The sequence below is a fragment of the Oncorhynchus keta genome, chromosome 12 (assembly GCF_023373465.1).
Source record: "Oncorhynchus keta strain PuntledgeMale-10-30-2019 chromosome 12, Oket_V2, whole genome shotgun sequence".
Taxonomy (NCBI): Eukaryota; Metazoa; Chordata; class Actinopteri; order Salmoniformes; family Salmonidae; genus Oncorhynchus; species Oncorhynchus keta.
Window position 1 is genome coordinate 1,549,337 of NC_068432.1, and position 19,871 is coordinate 1,569,207.

The 19,871-nt window shown below is 39.3% G+C and overlaps 1 protein-coding gene across 3 annotated transcripts in view; it reads left to right on the forward strand.

Moving 5' to 3' along the window:
* The window catches only part of LOC118390848 (CREB3 regulatory factor-like), a 34,835-nt gene extending 17,606 nt beyond the window's left edge, over positions 1-17,229 (forward strand). For all 3 annotated transcript variants that reach the window (XM_035781539.2, XM_035781540.2, XM_035781541.2), the window contains exons 6-9: positions 3,110-3,299; positions 4,706-4,779; positions 8,782-8,901; positions 9,152-17,229. In XM_035781539.2, the coding sequence (XP_035637432.1) occupies positions 3,110-3,299; positions 4,706-4,779; positions 8,782-8,901; positions 9,152-9,270 (503 nt within the window). In that variant the 3' untranslated portion in view covers positions 9,271-17,229. The remainder of the gene's footprint in view (positions 1-3,109; positions 3,300-4,705; positions 4,780-8,781; positions 8,902-9,151) is intronic.
* The last annotated feature ends 2,642 nt before the right edge of the window (positions 17,230-19,871 follow it).

Below are 19,871 nucleotides of genomic sequence, written 5' to 3' on the forward strand. Positions count from 1 at the left end.
ACTGATGTACACTTCAAACCAGAGCATCCCAAACATGCTCAATGGGTGACGTGTCTGGTGAGTATGCAGGCCACGGAAGAGCTGTGACATTTTCAGCTTCTAGGAATTATGTACAGATCCTTGCGACATGGGGCCATGCATTATCATGCTGAAACATGAGGTGATGAATGGCACGACAATGGACCTCAGGATCTCGTCATGGTATCCCTGTGCATTCAAATTGCCATTGATAAAATTGTGTTTGTTGTCCGTAGCTTATGGCTAGAAATCATTAACGTTATATTTTAAAATGAGTGTCTAACTTTTGGGATAACTGGTCTATTAAGGTAAAAGGTAGTCACTTTTGACCACAGCATGTGTTGGTGATTTCCATAGCAATATATATATATATATATATTGTTTATTTTAATTTAATTTGAATTTATTTATTTATTATTATTTTATTTTTTTAACCTTTATTTAACTAGGCAAGTCAGTTAAGAGCAAATTCTTATTTTCAATGACGGCCTAGGAACAGTGGGTTAACTGCCTGTTCAGGGTCAGAACAACAGATTTGTACCTTGTCAGCTCGGGGATTCGAACTGGCAACCTTTCGGTTACTAGTCCAAAGCTCTAACCACTAGGCTACCCTGCCGCCCCATATATTGAATTATAATCACCAAAAATTACTTAACTGCCAATCGTATCCACTTATTGTTTTAATTTTTTTTTATCCAAAAGGTTCAAGTTATTAATTTGTAAACTTGGAGAAGTAGGAACAACCTCATTAATATAACAAAGTGTTCTTAATAAGTCCAAGTAAAGGAAGTGGAATTGCTTTGCAAACCTCTAGTCCATATATTCTCTTTGAGTAATATTAACCTGAAATTTACCAATGAACTCCTAAAAAGGCAAAAACTCCCCAGTGTTGTCAAAACAAATCACATACAAAGTTAAAACCCTTGTCAAACCAAAAACCTTTGAAAATTGATTTCCTATTAATTTTAATAACTATTATTCCAAATAAATGTTTTTACAGAAAAGTAAAATTTGCTGGCGAAACTTATAGTACCAGTCAAAAGTTTGGACACACCCACTCATTCAAGGGGTTTTTCTTTATTTTTACTATTTTCTACATTGTAGAATAATAGTGAAAACTTAAACTACGAAATAACACATGGAATCATGTAGTAACCAAAAAAGTGTTGAACAAATAAACAAATCAAAATATATTTAAGATTCTTCAAAGTAGCCACCCTTTGCCTTGATGACAGCTTTGCACACTCTTGGCATTTTCTCAACCAGCTTCAGCTGGAATGCTTTTCCAACAGTCTTGAAGGAGTTCCCACATATGTTGAGCACTCGTTGGCTGCTTTTCCTTCACTCTGTGGTCCAACTCATCCCAAACCATCTCAATTGGGTTGAGGTCAGGTGATTGTGGATGCCAGGTTATCTGATGTAGCACTCATCACTCTTTGTTGGTCAAAAAGCCCTTACACAGCCTGGAGGTGTGTTGGGTCATTGTCCTAAATAAATTATTTTCCCACTAAGAGCAAACCAGATGGGTTATGCTGTGGTAGCCATGCTGGTTAAGTGTGCCTTGAATTCTAACTACATCACTGACAGTGTCACCAGCAAAGCACCATCACACCACCCTCTCCATGTTTCACGGTGGGAACCACACATGCGGAGATCATCCGTTCACCTCCTCTGCACCTCAAAAAAACACTGCGGATCCCTTTTCAATTCTCAGATTTGTTAAGAAATATGGCCAGTAAATCTGGCTAAAATAAATAAGAGGGGATATCGTACAACTCTGTCTAATTCCTCTAGCAATAGAGAAACGAGGGGAGGTTCCATTACTCATAGCTAGCGAACTGCTAATGTCATTATATATCAATCATCCTTATCACTTCACAGAAATTCTCCCTGAACCCAAAAGTAGAGAGTTCTAAATACAAAGTTGTGCTCTAAAGTGTCAAAAGCCTTAAAAAAATCTAAATACAATATAAAGCCATCATCTTCTATGAACTCACTCTAATCTATAATATCTCAAACTAATCGTATATGGTTATGAATACTCCTTCCTTTAATGAAGGCTGAGTGTCACTGATTTTTATATAATTCAGGCCTTTTTTCAGCCTATTGGCATGAAGTGCACTTCTCCAGTGTGCCAGTAGCCATCGAAGGTGAGCATTTGTCTACTGAAGTTGGTTACGATGCTGAACTGCAGTCGGATCAAGACTCTGGTGAGGACTACGAGCATGCCGATGTGCTTCCCTGAGACGGTTTCTGACCGTTTGTGCAGAAGTTCCCACAGTTTCATCAGCTGTCCGGGTGGCTGGTCTCAGACCATCCCGCAGGTGAAGAACCCGGATGTGGAGGTCCTGGGCTGGCACGGTTACAAGTGGTCTGCAGTTGTGAGGCCAGTTGGACATACTGCCAAATTCTCTAAAATAATGTTGGAGGCGGCCTATGGCAGGGAAATGAACATTCAATTCTCTGGCAACAGCTCTGGTGGACATTCCTGCAGTCAGCATGCCAATTTCACGCTCCCTCAGAACTTGAGATGTCTGTGGCATTGTGTTGTGTGACAACTGCACATTTTAGTGGCCTTTATTGTCCACAGCACAAGGTGAACCTGTGTAATAATCATGCTGTTTAATCAGCTTCTTGATATGCTACACCTGTCAGGTGGATGGATTATTTAGGCAAAGGAGAAATGCTCCCAGAGATGTAAAAGAATGTGTGCACAATTTAAAATATATATTTTTTGTGGGTCTGGAACATTTCAGGGATCTTTTATTTCAGCTCATGAAACATTGCGCCAAACACTTTACATGTTGCGCTTTATATTTTGGTTCAGTATAGAAGCACACACCACAAATTACCTATTGAAGTATGAATTCTCACACTTACAGTTGTACCTGATCAAAGCCACATGCTTCATAGTTAATTAATTACAGTAGATCACAGGTTATACATGTAACATGGCTGTTCGGTTATTCATGATGTACATTCATGGGTTTTGGATGAATCCATTTGGATACAAATGCATCTGACTGTCCCTGCTGACAAAGGGGAAACGTCTCAGTGGTTAACCTGCTCGGTGATTTGGCTGTGTGAACAGGGAAGTACAATCTGAAGAAGTCTCGACGGACGGACGTGGAGGACCTAACCCCTAACCCTCGGAAGCTGCTGCAGATCGGTAACGAGTTGCGTAAGCTCAACAAGGTGATCAGTGACCTGACCCCAGTCAGCGAGCTGCCCATCACAGCCCGCCCTCGCTCCCGCAAGGAGAAGAACAAACTGGCCTCCAGGTACTGGATTCTCACCTTTCAACCTCCATATGTTCAACACTCAGTAGTTACAGCTGGGTCTGACATTTTTGACACCCTTGATGAAGATGAGCAAAAAATGTCTGTATAAAATAAAACCTTCAACTACCGAGCTATATTGTATGTACATTTTTGAGGGGGAAATTATTTTATTTTATACTAATACAATTGCTTAGACAAAGAGAAGTAGTTTAATAGGTATGCTATTAGTTTTTTTTTCTCAAAGGTAAGGGTAAAAATTGACACCTGTTTTCAAATCCTCACCTCGCGAGCATAATGTTTTATGAGTTGGAGAACACATTGGGAGGGATCTTAGACCATTGCTCCATACAGATTCTTTCCAGATCCTTGATATCCTTTGTTTGCGCTTATAGACTTCCCTCTTCAATTCAAACCACAGGTTTTCAATGGGGTTCAACTCCGGAGACTGAGATGGCCATCGCAAAATGTTGATTTTTGTCGCCTATTAGCCATTTCTTTGTGGATTTTGATTGTGCTTGGAGTTGTCTTGCTGGAAGAACCGATTGCGGCCAAGTTTTTGCCTCCTGGCAGAGGCAAGCAGGTTTTCGGCTAAAATATCCCGGTGCATGGTAAAGGAGGCTGGAACTTTGCCACAAGTGGATCTTCCAGCAAGACCATAACCCCAAGTGCACATCAAGAAACGTTTAATTTGCCATAACATCAATGTTTTGCAATAGGGCTGCAACAGGGGCTTCCTGAGGTGGATTCTCAATCCTTGAAACCCAGTGGTGATATCAAATATTAGCGATATTACCGTGCAACCTAGACGTTCTAACGAGATTGCAAATCAATTCGTATGTTGTAGTGTTCATCGGTTATGAATGTTTCAGCTTCTGTGTTGGGAAATTGTGTTTTTACTGTCAGTTTCCATTTCAGAGTCTGTATTGTCCGATCTCTAAGCAGATGGAAGTCACATGATCTGTTAGCGAACACATGATGTGTCATCAAGGATCTGGAAAGATTCTGTATGGAGGAATGGTCTAAGATCATAGATATTTAAAAGGCTCAGTGCCGTTATTCTCATAAGGTGTAGGTATTGAAAGTTATTGAATTAAGGGGTGTCTAACTTCGAGAAAGTCAATTATTACTTGTTAATTTTTTTTAAACAAAATTGGAGCAATTCTATTAGTATAACATCATTTCCCAATTGTTTTAACATACAATATCAGTATATTATTTTTTTTATGTACAGTTATTTTTGCTCATCTCTATCAAGGGTATCAGTAATTTCGGACTCCACTATATATGTTCAATGCTCCCTCTCAAGAACTGTCCCTTTCTGCTTGGTTACCTTTGATACACACAACTACTACTACCACCACTAATGCTACTATGCCTTTAAACCACTTGTTTTTCTCTCTTTTCAGGGCCTGTCGGCTGAAGAAGAAGGCTCAGTATGAGGCCAATAAAGTCAAGCTGTGGGGTCTGGGCACAGAATATGGTATGTTTTAGGGTGTTTGTCCATAAAATTATTATTTAATTCAATGTTTATGAAAATGCAATTCAGTAAAGAATCAGAAGGCGATAGTCCAAACCCCAAACCCTTATATATGTTTCTCAAAACTTAGACTATTTACTCAGAGAGTTTAACGCGATTAGAGTGAATAGAATGTAATTACGGCCAAAAAGTGTTTACTGCTAAATAGAACTCTGTCACTGCTTTTGGGAAGAACAGCGCTAATTTAGCTTGTCAGTTGACATTTGATCTAGTGGCTGCAGATGTGTGTGATAACATGGCCTTTTTCTAATTGAAACGCAAAACAAAATTACACTGATTGATAGTGAGTGTGTTTGGAACGTTTTCAGACCCCTTGACTTTTTCCACACGTTACAGGATTATTTTGAAATGCATTAAATAGTTTTTTCCCCCTCATCAATCGACACAATACCCCATACTCACAAAGGAGGGAAAAAAATAGTTTTTAAAAATGTTTGTAAATTTATATGAATAAAAAAAACTGAAGTATCACATTTTCATAAGTATTCAGACCCTTTACTCCGTTCTTTGTTGAAGCGTCTTTTGCAGTGATTACAGCCGAGAGTCATCTTGGGTATGCCCCTACAAGCGTAGCACACTTGTATTTGCGGCGTTTCCCCCATTCTCTGCAGATCCTCTCAAACTTTGTCCGGTTGTATGGGGAGCGTTGCTGCACAGCTATTTTCCGGTCTCTCCAGAGATGTTCAATCGGGTTCAAGTCCGGGCTCTGGCTGGGCCACTCCAGGACATTGAGACTTGTGCTTAGGGTCATTGTCCTGTTGGAAGTTGAACCTTCGCCCCAGTCTAAGATCCTGAGCACTCTGGAGCAGGATTTAATCAAGGATCTCTCGATCCTGACTATTCTCCCAGTCCCTGCCGCTGAAAAACCTCCCCACAGCATGATGATGCTGCCACCACCATGCTTCGCACGTAGGGATGGTGCCAGGTTTCCTCCAGACGTGACGCTTGGTATTCAGGCCAAAGAGTTCAGTCTTGGTTTCATCAGACCAGAGAATCTTATTTATCATGGTCTGAGAGTCCTTTAAAACCTTTTGGCAAACTCCAAACGGGCTGTCCTGTGCCTTTCTATGAGGAGTGGCTTCCGTCTGGACCACTCTACCATAAAGTCCTGATTGGTGGAGTGCTGCAGAGATGGTTGTCCTTCTAGAAGTTTCTCCCATCTCCACAGAGCAACTCTGACAGAGCTCCAATCGGGTTCTTGGTCACCTTCCTGACCAAGGCCCTTCTCCCCTGATAGCTCAGTTTGGCCAGGCGGCCAGCTCTCGGAAGAGTCTTGGTGGTTCCAAACTTCTTCCATTTTTTTTATTACATACATTTTAGGATTAGGCTGTAACGTAGCAATGTGTAAAAAGGGAAGGGGTCGGCATACTTTCCGACTGCTGTGTGTGTACAGTACCTGTCAAGTTTGGACACGCTGTTAATAACTATTATTCCTTATCAATGTTTTCCAGAAAAGTTCAGTTTGCTAGTGAAACTTACAGTACCAGTCAAGTTTGAACACACCCACTCATTCACTGGTTTTTCTTTATTTTTAATCTTTTCTACAATGTAGAATACTAGTGAAGACTTAAACTATGAAAAAACACATGGGATCATGTAGTAACCAATAAACGTGTTAAACAAAACTAAATGTATGTTACATTCTTCAAAGTAGCCACTCTTTTCCTTGATGACAGCTTTGCATACTCTTGGCATTCTCTCAACCAGCTTCACCTGGAATGCTTTTCCAACAGTCTTGAAGGAGTTCCCACATATGCTGAGCACTTGTTAGCTGCTTTTCCTTTACTCAGCGGTCCAACTCCTCCCAATCCATCTCAATTGGGTTGAGGTCGGGTGATTGTGGATGCCAGGTCATCTGATGCAACACTCCATCACTCTCCCTTCTCGGTCAAATATCCCTTACACAACTTGGAGGTGTGTTGGGTCAGTGTCCTGTTGAAAAACAAATGATCGTCTCACTAAGCACAAACCAGTTGGGATGGTGTTTCGCTGAAGAATGCTGTGATAGCCATGCTGGTTAACTGTGCCTTTTTAATTCTAAATAAATCACAGACAGTGTCACCAGCAAAGCACCCCCATATTATCACACCACCTCAATGCTTCACAGTGGTAACCACACATGCAGAGATCATCCATTCACCTACTCTGCATCTCACAAAGACATGGTTGGAACCAAAAATCTCAAATTTGGACTCATCAGACCAAAGGACCGATTTCCACTGGTCTATTGTCCATTGTTCATGTTTCTTGGCCCAAGGAAGTCTCTTATTCTTATTGGTGTCATTTACTAGTGGTTTATTTGCAGCAATTTGACCATGAAGGCCTGATTCACGCAGTCTGAATTGTTGATGTTGAATTGTCTGTTACTTGAACTCTTGGGCTGCAATTTTAGGTCTATTTGGGCTGCAATTTCTGAGGCTGGTAACTCTAATGAGCTTATCCTGTACAGCAGAGGTAACTCTGGGTCTTCCTTTCCTGTGGCGGTCCTCATGAGAGCCAGTTTCATCATAGCGCTTGATGTTTTTTGCGACTGCACAACGTTCTTGACATTTTCCAGATTGAATGACCTTCATGGTGTTAAAGTAATGATGGACTGTCATTTCTCTTTGTTTATTTGAGCTGTTCTTGCCATAATATGGACTTGGTCTTTTACCAAATAGGGCTATTTTCTGTATACCCCCCCCCTACCTTTTCACAACACAACTGATTGGCTCAAACGCATCAAGAAGGAAAGAAATTCCACAACTTAACTTTTAACAAGGCACACCTGTTAATTGACATGCATTCCAGGTGGCCATCTAATGTAGCTGGTTGAGAGAATGCCAAGAGTGTGCCAAGCTTTCATTAAGGCAAAGGGTATCTACTTTGAAGAATGTCAAATGTTAAATATATTTTGATTTGTTTAACACTTTTTTTTTTGTTTGTTACTACGTGATTCCATATGTGTTATTTCATAGTTTTGATTTCTTCACTATTATTATTATTATTATTATTATTATTGTAAAAACCCTTGATTGAGTAGGTGTGTCCAAACTTTTGACTGGTATTATATATCTACATATAAACAAAGCTCACAGACTGAATTTCAATACCTACCCTCACGAAAAAATCTGATCCAGATTTTCAAATCAAACTTTATTTGTCACATGCGCCGAATACAACATGTGTAGACATTACTGTGAAATGCTTACTTACACGCCCTTAACCAACAGTGCAGTTCAAGAAGAAGAAAATATTTACCAAGTAGACTCAAATAAAAAGTAATAATAAAAAGTAACACAAGAATAACATTAACGAGGCTAGCACCGGTACCGAGTCAGTGTGCGGGGGTACAGGCCAGTTGAGGTTCATTGTGAATTTCTGACTCTTTCCCTTTATTAATTGCCATTAAAAACGACCCTTCTCAACATTGATTGACCAGAGTTAGAGGAATAGAAATCCACGGATCTGGAGATGAAATTACTAGAGTATCAAGTTGATTTTGATTGGTCCAAAGCGCAGAAATGCATCCTAATTTTTACCACCTCCCAATGCCGAAATATAGAGGAGATAAAACCAAGAGCTGCGCCGTCTAGTTGTTTAATCAACACTGTTAAGTACAAGCCTATTAAGGTTGTAATATTTTGACGGGAAATATCTAATGATTAATTGTGACTCATAATGACATGGGCTAAAGAAAATTAGGTTTAGACATTTAATTTAGTCGCACCCTCTTGAATTTACCCGCTTTTCACTCAATTCTAGAGCAGTGAGTGAACGAACGCCTTATAGGTTTACCAGTTATGTTGAATAATACACTTTTCTCACTGTCAATTTCCCTCTTCAGTTTTGTACATTGTGTGATTTGGTAGGCTGGAATATGTACTTGAGGTTTAGGAAAGGAAGGCATTTTGCCAACCTCTCTTTTAAACTGAAAAATGTAATTGCGGTTTTATTTTTCTCCAGATGGGCTTCTGTTTGTCATCAACACCATAAAGGAAGAGATGGTGAACAGAGTGCATGATATCTGCGACAAGGAAACAAGCATGACTGAAACGTTGGACAAACTCATCGAAGAAACCCTTGGTAAGATGAGGATGATTTGTATTTCGTAAGTAGCTGCAGAAATATAGTGTGCAGTAGGTTGTCTTCAGGAAATGGCCATGAAATGAGGCAGACTCTCTCTCATCCTTAGCTAACCTGAGCTTATTGAGTATATTTTGGGGAGTCAGCATTTGATCAAGATTGCAGAGAGTTTTGAGCCCAAACACAGTTTTAACAATGGCTGTTTAAAGCAGCTAAATAACCAGCACACTATAAACGTTTCTTTCTGCAGTGAAGTCGCCAGTTGCCGGGGAGACTTCAGACTTTGTGAACCAGATCCTGGAGAACACTGGCAAGGGGGATCCCACCGGAGGTCTGGTCGGGCTGCGCGTACCCACATCTAGAGTGTAGACAGGCCCTGTAGAGAGGCCTGGTGATGGCACACTCCAAGCCATCCCGCACCATTCTTGTCCCACACTGTAACGGCACACCCTCTGCATGTCCATTCCATCCGGAAACTCATTCCCAATGCTGAGTGGGAAGACATACATATACCATAGCTTCACATGTATGTATTCACACAATGCGCATGTACAGAAATGAAACTAGTAGCTATCTCTGCACTTAGTAGTCTGTTACTTGCCATTTGTTGCAAGTGGCTAGTGACCTTCACGAGCCACAGCGTTGCGAATTCAAAGCCAATATATGAAACGATAACTCTTGAAATGTTTTATGTTGAGAAGTGAAGCAAAACAGAATGATCATCAGTTCTAGCTGTAGCCATTTTCCTGTAGCGTTCAAACGACCCGTTTCATGTCTGCGTACCAGAGTGGGAACGCCAACACAGGATGCAGTTCTATTTAGAGTGAGCCGACCAGAGATATTCAATATAAATATTCTCCTGTCAATCCCATGTCCTTTTAATCAGCTGCCTTGTTATTATGCCACCTTACTGAACTGTGTTCCCAGTGAAGAACAGCCACTGTGTATACTGTTAGGAACACCTATTGATGCCAGTTTTCCCATTCTTGTACCACGGTATTTACATAGGAGGAGAAAATGTAACCCTATACATGTCAACCTGCAAACCACATCATAAGGCAACAAAAACACAGAAGCACTTGAAATACTACTAATATTAAGGAAAGAAATAGTATATTTTGAGGGAATGATTCTTTTTTTTTTTTTTTAAGTAAATGTTTGGGGGTTACACATTTAGGACATGAATGCAGTGAGGAAGGTTGGTTTGCGATTTAGCCAGATTGTTTCTGTTCCTGTGTTTCTGCAGCTGAGAAGATATTTCAGATGGACTTGAGCAGAAGGCTAAGATCCTAAATCGTCTCGACTATAAGCTAGATGATGTGATTACAACAATCAATTTTCTCTTTCTATATACACTTTGTTTGAAGTGTCTTCAAATGAAAATGCCATTGGCTTCTTGCGAAGTAGGGATGAGAGTGCTAAAAGTTTGGAATTCCTTGGTTTGGGGTGTTCGTATTTGTATTTGATCAGAGTACTATTCATTGTGCCTTGTATTTAAAGTGAGATGATTACAAAAACTCCCAGAGGTTGAAGGATAGTGGACCATTTTACAATGAGGGAGAGCAGAACATGGTGCAGGGAACGTGACGGTGTGGGTTTGTAATGTATTTCTGCTCTTTAAAAATATTCTGAATGTACATATGAACATGGAACATGTAGATATATGCCACAGAGTCTGTGCATTGTATTATAAGATGGCTCTGACAAACATTTACTTTGGTTATCGGTACTTGGACTTTGGGAATGGGAGGGTTTAAAAAAAAAAATATTCGTATATAGAATTTCAAAATATTTGCACACTATATTTTGATTTGTTTTCTTTTGTACCAAAGACACATGCAACAAAAACGGTGACTAGCCAGATAAAGTAAAGGTTTTGCACAGCTTACCTGACACCGTATTGAATGTAGGAAATGTGGTAGGGTCAGAGATTTTCATTGAACTGTGAAATTCGCTTGGGTCCAATTTATGTCCCGAAAGAAGCATTCATTAACATTTTCTAAAAGGCTTGCTCTGTCAGTTGGCTTCTCAAGTAGATGACTTGGAAACATTTTGATAGATTCCTGAAGTTACTACTCCCACCTCTTTTTATTGTGCTTTGGCACAAAGTAGAAAAGGGATGGAGCGCAATTTGGATGTTTTTTTATTTTATTTTGCCTGTCAAAACGTCAATCACAAGTAACCAACAGGTATATAACTTGTATCATCTATGTAGGTGAGATGGATACACATACATCATTGACATGACGTGATTTATGTTGTGTATGTATAGTACTGTCCATTCATGCATACAGTACACGTATATCTATCTATTATGAATTGCCACTTTTTCAAATTGATAAGTTTTTAATAAGCATGACACATTTCTAAGGTCTATCCTCACATTCAGAGAAACTTTGGAGAGGGGGTGACAAAGAGAGAAAATATTTTTGTAATATTTCCCTTGACCTTTTTCTGTTGGTGTGCAGGCATTTCATTCGAGAGAGATCCATTTCTGGAGTGTGACTCTGCATAAGATAAGGAAGGGTTCCTCTGTTTTTTTTGTGAAGACGGTATAGTTTTTTTTAGGCGTTCTGAAAGTAAGTGGTTGAATATCATGGATATCGTTATGGTTCAGTTCTTGACACAAAGCTGCTCCGTTGCACTGTCATGGGGAAGATTGGTAGAAAATGTATGGATGAGGATTCTCAATTGAGTACTTGCAATTGTAGTCTTAACCTGTTACGATCTCAGCCTAGACGAAATGAGACGCGCAGCTTTTTAGAGAGATTGCTTTTATCTCAAGCATCTCTCTTTGCTGCTGCAACTTGTCGATCTTCTCAATTTGAAGGACTAGGTTTTCTAATTCCAAGACAATGTGTTGATTTAAGGCTAAATTTAATCAAATTGGCACAGCTGCAAACCCTCCCTGTGGAACAGTACCATTGTCCCTATGCTGAAAAAAAGGCATGTTTTAATTGAAAATGTTTTATTTTATCCAGTGAGCATCTTATTTGAGTTCTTACATGATCTGAACATGCCTTTCCGTTTGCTGTAGAGGGACAATGTTATTGTTCTCCCACACTGCACGCCATAGACTGATTAACTCATGATGTTAATTAAAAGGGGAGAAAATATACTTTCTCTGAAACTAGAATGATACTTTATGTTTCTAATAAAATATCTTATTCTAATTTGTTAGTGTAGTCAAGATTCTCTATATACCATCCGTGGTTTGTTTTTGTAGTGTTTCATTTTGTAAATAGATTAAGCTGAAATGTATCTTCTAAATATTATATTTGTATAGTATATTATATATTACGTGTATGGAAAAAGAAAGCACTTTGTTAAAAGAAAAAAAGGAAAATACAAACAAAAAGTTTTTAAAAATTCCTTCCATTTGCTGCTAAACCGACCTTGTTTGAATGCTGCAGTGTGTGCTTGACTTCTGTAACCTGATCAGGACAGTGTGTTGGGGAGGTCTTAAGAGGGCAATCAACATTTTGGTTATAAGGCCCCTATGTTTTGAATGACTCTGAGTCTAAAACGTCATGAATTAATTTGCCTTCAGTAGAGATTTCCTATGGAAAAACAAATTCTGCTTTGGGTTTTTCTTCAGGTTGATGTACAGTATAGATGCATTTCTTCTGGGCATTTGCCAGAGTTATATTGTTATAGTTTTTTTTAGTAATTTGTACTTGTAACTTAATGGGGAGGGGGAGACTGAGGTACTCACAAAGGCCCATGTCCTTTTGTGAGTGCCTCAGAAGGAAAACTATCAATGTACTGTATGGCAAGTAATTTGTGGTGGAAATGTAATCCGGATACTCTTTGCCTTTTCAAACACCCATCCATTCACGTAAGATGGCCAATAGTTGGTTCAATTGCACGGCAGTGTTGCTGTGGAAACCGATATCAGCCAATATTGTACAGTCTACAACCAAGAACTCCAACCTTGTGATATGCTCAAATCAACAATGGCCTCTCCATTGGGATCATTGATGGCAAGTGAGGTTGAGCTAGGGGAATTGATGTTATGTAAGATGCTAGTAAAACATCTTATCCAGAAAGAGTGCTGTGAGTAGCTGATTCTAGAGTCAGGGGTGTTTCCACACAGGTTTTCACATTTAACATGATGGGCGCAAGCTGTGCAACTTTACATTCTAGCCAGGAGACTCTGTGGCATTTTAACAGTCAAGGAAGTGGTTGTCATTCAAAGCCAGTAAATATTCCTTCTGCTCTATTGACATCAAACATATATAAACCGATATTAAGCTAATAGATAGTGTAATTATGTGCTACTCTCGTCTGATAATTGAATCCATCATGGTCTTTTCTGCTGCGAATCAGGGTAACGACCATTCTATCAGAAATATATGTAACAAAATATTAAATCAAAGGACAATATATTTATGTAATCCAAATTGTTGCGATTTGTTTCTGCAGTTCAATCATATTGTGTGCGTTAATGGAGAGTCAAGGTAAAACAAAATGGTGCGATGGATAAGAATAGTCAACGGCCAATGGACTTGTAAAGTAGAAATATTTTTCCGAGATTTGCTTTTCTTTATACTCTTAACATGTGTAAACATACACAAATGTATTTGTCAAAAGGGAAATAATTTTGCTTTATAGTTTTGATCCAACCTGGGTTTTACCATGCTGCTGGTCATCTATGGTTGGTAATTCCTAAATGTTTAATGTATGAAAAATATGACCGTTTATGATACATTACATAGACCTTTTTTATTTGCTAACAAATGATCACATTTGAGTCCACCTTATGCTATAGTCTTAGACCTTCTGCTAAGTCTATAGATGTCTAATGGCAGCGTTACCCAACAGTTAGATCACAATGCGAAAGTGACCGCACCCGATTTGTTCCAAATGGCTACAGTAGACTAGAGAGGAGGCGGCAAGCGTGTCTTGTCCCCTTTTTTTTCCCCCCTCCTTTTTTTGGGCTTAAATTCCTGATATGAGTTTGGCTTGCTTTTTTGTATGTAGTGGTTTGTAGTGTGTGATGACAATGTTCTTAAAATGGTGCACTATGCAGGTCTTACTCGTAAGACTGTGTTTCTTTAGTTTTCTGCTGTCTCGTGTCTGAGCAGAGCATTTTATTTGACGTTCTACAAAGACATTTACTCTGTTTCCATAACCCTATGGAGTTGTTCCTAGTGGTGAAAGGCAGGTGGGGGGTTGAGTGGAGGTATTCCCTCTGAAATGGAGGAGCCAGGCGTGTGTAACGGAGAAAGGCCCGTCTCGTCGAACACTGCTAAATTGACATGTTCTTCTTTCCATCTTATCTAACCAGTGGAATGCTTTTGTGTTTTTGTTTTAACCTGTCATTTTAAAGGACCCTGTAAAATGCATTCTGCCATTACATATACCTTTTCCCCCTACACCCAGAGTGTCTATAGAAATTCAACACTTTTTTTTCTAGCAAATTGTCATGGGCTGTATTTGAATTTTTCTTCAATGCTTAAGCATTGCAGAAGCATTTTTTGAAAAGCCTCGTTTCATGTCATAACTTGCTCAACTTCCCCTATTGCTTGTGGAAATCCTCATACTCCCAAGGTTCTATGCTTTATATGTAGTATAACCATTTTTATGTAATATATTGTTTGATAAATACATGCAGCAAATATTTCATAGGGAATGAGCATCGTTCATGAAAATCTCACTCATCTATTGTATTTGTTTATTGGTAAAACATTTACTAATTTACTAGCAATGGGTGCATCTTAACCCTGAGTTTAAGGATTTTGAATGTCTCAAGGACTTTATTGAAGATATTTCAACATAAAAGAATGAGAGCAAAGAGATTTTTGTTTTGGATGTTGATCAATATATACCAAACTATTTCCCGTTGCTTACCCACTGTTATGACAACAAATAGTACAAACAGAAGCATACCCACATTGCACTTGGTTTTACAAAATGTCAAACATTATTTTTAATACAATGCCTGCTAAACCAGGTGCCTTACAAAAAAAATAAAATAATCCAAACTTGATCTACACCCTTCAAAGTCTTGGAAGTTTTGTATGGATACAAGATTTACTATCTTTCTGCCCACGATGCGAAAAAATTCTGACATTTACTCTGTCTGGTGTTTTAACAATGTAGAGTGGTGATCTCATGTACGTATGAAAATTGTTGCTGCTTTGCCTCGGACAGTTTTCTTATAAGTTGAATGTAGTCTTCCTTCGAGGGATTCAATTCAATATACGGATGTGTTCATACTCCAGAATATCCTAGTGTAACACTGGGTGAGAGAGACTATCCAAAGAGTGCTGCAATCATGAGTCGAAGGAACTTTGTCGTCCTTATTTCTGTGAACCTTTTATTATTGCTTTGGTATTTATGCTTTAAATCTGTAAGTTGTTGCACATGTTTGAATTTGTAGATTTTTTTTTTTTTTTTTTTGGTGCCTTTTGTACTTTCCGACTTGCCATACCATTTATTTTATTAGAAATTACTTTACCTACAGAAATTATTTTAGATATTCATGATACTGCAGCGAAATACATTTAGCAGACCCAGAGCGTCCACCAACAATTTATTTTTTTATATAGAACCGGTAGATCTGCTTTGCAAAGATGATGTCCAACCTTTTCTAACCTATTGTGTCCCCTCCACAAATTATCAAGATAATTGTGTGCCTCTGTTCATCATTTTCTACTGCTCCACAAACGGCTGGGTTGCACTTTACCTGGATCAGTGGCGCATACAAGCAGGTGGCCTTTAGCAGCCGTTCTTCAATGAACAAATACGGTTTGAAATAACACTTAATGACACACCGAGGTTTGCATTGTTCAACTTTAGATCTATATTAACCACGGAGCTCCAGGAAAGTGCATAAATATTTTTCACTAGAGACCAAGGTAGGCAAGGCTTTAAACATGGCAACCCCTGTATTAACACTTAAAGCGATGATAATCTTGAAGTGGTGGGCCTCTGCACATAATCAGTTTCCTTGATTTCTCCAAAGTGGTGCCACCGCACAGTTCCCTTTATATCACCGAAGGTTGAAGGGAGCACTAATTGGAGAGTGAGTTTTAAACAAACAATGCAAACAGCTGATAGGAGTCACCACTCACCAGCCATGGTGCTGAATCTCAGACGTACTTGAGCTCACTCGAGAGCTGGCATTCGGCTCCTGTTGCCATGTTTGCACGCTGCTTGGGAGCGTTGCAACTCTTTACCAGTTCCCAGAGAACTTCTCTGGACAGTGACTGATTTGCTTTAAGACCTGCACTAGCCACTGAGGTATCAGTGCCAATAAGGCCTTGTCCTCAGTAATGGTCACTGACGACCATGTTTGAATTTGATTGAAGTGGATTGGCCGGTAGTGGTGCTTTTTAATAGGATTATTTTTACTTCAGGAAAGGCATAGAGATCGGTTAGAGTCGCTAGGGCTGCTGGGCAGAGATCTCTCATCCCTGCACTGAAGTGTTGAGGTATGTACTCCTCCTGCATGTGACGCATGCAGACCAATTCGATGATTACCAATGCCGCTGAGAAAATGGGTATAACCCTCTTTCCAAACACCATAAACACATCATATTCACACTGCAATGATATACATTTCCTTCCAAACTTGCCAAATGCATGGAGTGAGAGGGAAATGTACCTAACATTTATTTGTGGTTTTTGTAGGGTTAACTCCAAATTATTTTTGAAAATCCTTACAACTCTCGATGAGTTCTATTTAAAACCCATTCTAAAAACGACACAATTCCTGCCCTTGATGTAATGCTTCTGATGTTGTATGGTATTTAAATTGATAATTTAGCATGTAGTAGTGTGTGTACTCCCCAAGTGTAGAATATTTGTCACAGTAGGAAGGCTGTATGTCATTGCTAAATTCTCTATAATAGATCTCTTGGTAAGATTCATAAGAAAATCTGCAGAAGTATATCTTGCTGAAACTAACAGTAACTTGATCCTATTAGCAATGTACATTTGTAGTTCAAATACGTTATCTTGACAGTTGTCATATATGTTTTGAATGTTGTGCTGGGTTTATACTTTTTGTCGTACTCTTATTTTTTTTATTTTTTGGGGAGGCACAATTAGTTGGACAACTGTTATGGATAATAAGCCTTGAAAATGTACAGATGTGATTTTGGCTAGGTTCAGTTGTGAACTGGCAGGGTAGCCTAGTATTTAGTGTTGGGCCAGTAACCGAAAGGTTGCTGGATCGAATCCCCGAGCTGACAAGGTAAAAAATCTGTTGTTCTGCCCCTGAACAAGGCAGTGATCCCCAGGAGGCCGTCATTGTAAATAAGAATTTGTTCTTAACTGACTTGCCTAGTTTAAAAAAAATAAAATTGATTGGAAAATTGGTCTGCTTGTGTAATTGTGCCTCATTTTTTAAAATGATTTTTCTCACAGGTACCAACTCTGCTCAGAGTTTGTACCACAGTTTTGCGGTTTATGTTAGAGTACAGCTACGGACAGAAGTGACGTTACGTCAGGGGAATTCGGTAAGGGTTAGCGAAAATGCTACGGTTGTCCCCATTGCGACTCGAACATGTCACTTTTGGTCTGTAGCTGTATTCCATCTAGCCACAACCCAGTTTTGCTTGTAACCATGATAGTCTAAATCTATTGATTTTAATTTAAAAAAACTTTTAGAAACTACAATTTGCTTCATGTTTTACAATTGTTTTATTTGTGTAGGCTATTAGTTTAATTGTATGATAGACACTGACACACATTCATGACCTACATGAATAGTTGAATAGTTGCATAGTTGAAATTTAGTCCAGACAGCTGCCATAAGATGTTATTGCATAAGCATTGATGTTAGAGGCCGAATCATAGAAATATAATCACATTCTAGTTCTGTGGGCTGACTGACCTACTGTACTGACAAATGAGTTAAAATAGCCTGGCAGCTTCACTTTGCATTGTGATTCACATTTCCTTTTTCTGCCACAAACTGTTATGTCGCCTCCTGTATATTTATTTTCTATATTTCTTGTCTTGGATGAATGCCAGTATCATCTCAGATCTTGCTGCGGTGGGTGGAAAGAAAATGGTGCAGTTTTAAAGCTACTTTTCTAGCAATTCTTTAAATTTTTCCATGTCTAATGTGTATTCATTTGATAAGAGTGACAACCTACATTTAAAAAAAAGTTAGCTGTTGTGGGCTAGTTGATCTGGACATGTCTGACAAGTTATAAATAGCTCTCTAAGGTATACAATGACTAACATGACAAGAGGAACTGATGATGCACTACCCAATGTAAAAATTGCACCTTGTGCATTCTATTAAACTTTCAAGAGTACGTTTGAAGCCGGACTTAGTTTCCTAGGGGGCGCGCCTCACAGCTTGGGAACCACTGACTTAGGTAATTGTATTAGACTTGATTTGTGGTCAACTTACTACAACTCTAAATTTTCAATGAATTTCTTATTTCATGGAATTACATAGATACACGATGAGGCGTGGCTTAACGTGACCACGGCCCCGAGTAGGGTACAGACGTGGGGTACTCCCCTTACTCCCATGTTAAATTGCCTACTTCAGACAACGGCTGTATTCTTACTTTTAGTCTATAAACATTTTGGATATGCTTGGTTAGTCATTTTTAACATTTCCATGTCTTAAATTACAAATTACATCATACCTAAAAACACTGATTCTAAATGTAAAAATATTAGCATGAACAGAGACTGTCGCATGGAATGTAGCTACGTCAGCCAACAAGCCGATCCCAAATTACTTTCTTCAGATCGCAAACGTTAGCTAACTAACCCTGCTTTTATAGATAAAATGCAGAGAAGCTGTTGCGTACCATTTTGTTTGAAGAAAAGACCACCAAATCAAGTTTCATCAACTGCCCAATGACCAGGTTAGACGAACCTCTCATGGTTTCAGGCTATACGCCGCCATTGATGGAAATCTGTGGGTACCGGTTACTCGATACATTTCAAGCACTTAATTCACTGTAAGTGGCTAGCTAACACTTTTTTATTTATTTATTTTTATTTCACCTTTATTGAACCAGGTAGGCTAGTTGAGAAAAAGTTATCATTTGTAACAGCGACCTGGCCAAGATAAAGACAAGCAGTTTGACACATACAACAACAGAGTTACACAAGGAATAAACAAACATACAGTGGAAAAAGTCTAAATACAGTATGTGCAAATGAGTTAGGATAAGGGATCGGCCATGGTGGAGAAGTAATTACAATATAGCAATTAAACACTGGAATGGTAGATGTGCAGAAGACGAATGTGCAAAGAGAGATACTGGGGTGCATAGGAGCAAGATAAATAAATACAGCATGGGGATGAGGTAGTTGGATGGGCTATTTATAGATGGGCTATGTACAGGTGCAGTGATCTGTGAGCTGCTCTGACACCTGGTGCTTAAAGCTAGAGAAGGAGGTATGAGTCTCCAGCTTCAGTGATTTTTGCTGTTCTTTCCAGTCATTGGCAGCAGAGAACTGGAAGGAAAGGCGGCCAAAGGAAGAATTGGCTTTGGGGGTGACCAGTGAGATATACCTGCTGGAGCGCGTGCATGGTGACCAGTGAGCTGAGATAAGGCGGAGCTTTACCTAGCAGAGACTTGTAGATGACCTGGAGCCAGTGGGTTTGGCCATGAATATGAAGCGAGGGCCAGCCAACGAGAGTGTACAGGTCGTAGTGGTGGGTAGTATATGGGGCTTTGGTGACAAAACGGATGGCACTGTGATAGACTGCATCCAGTTTGTTGAGTAGAGTGTTGGAGGTTATTTTGTAAATTACATCGCCCGAAGTCAAAGATCGGTAGGATGGTCAGTTCTACGAGGGTATGTTTGGCAGCATGAGTGAAGGATGCTTTGTTGCGAAATAGGAAGCCAATTCTAGATTTAGTTTTGGATTGGAGATGCTTAATGTCAGTCTGGAAGGAGAGTTTACAGTCTAACCAGACACCTAGGTATTTGTAATTGTCCACATATTCTAAGTCGGAACCGTCCAGAATAGTGATACTGGA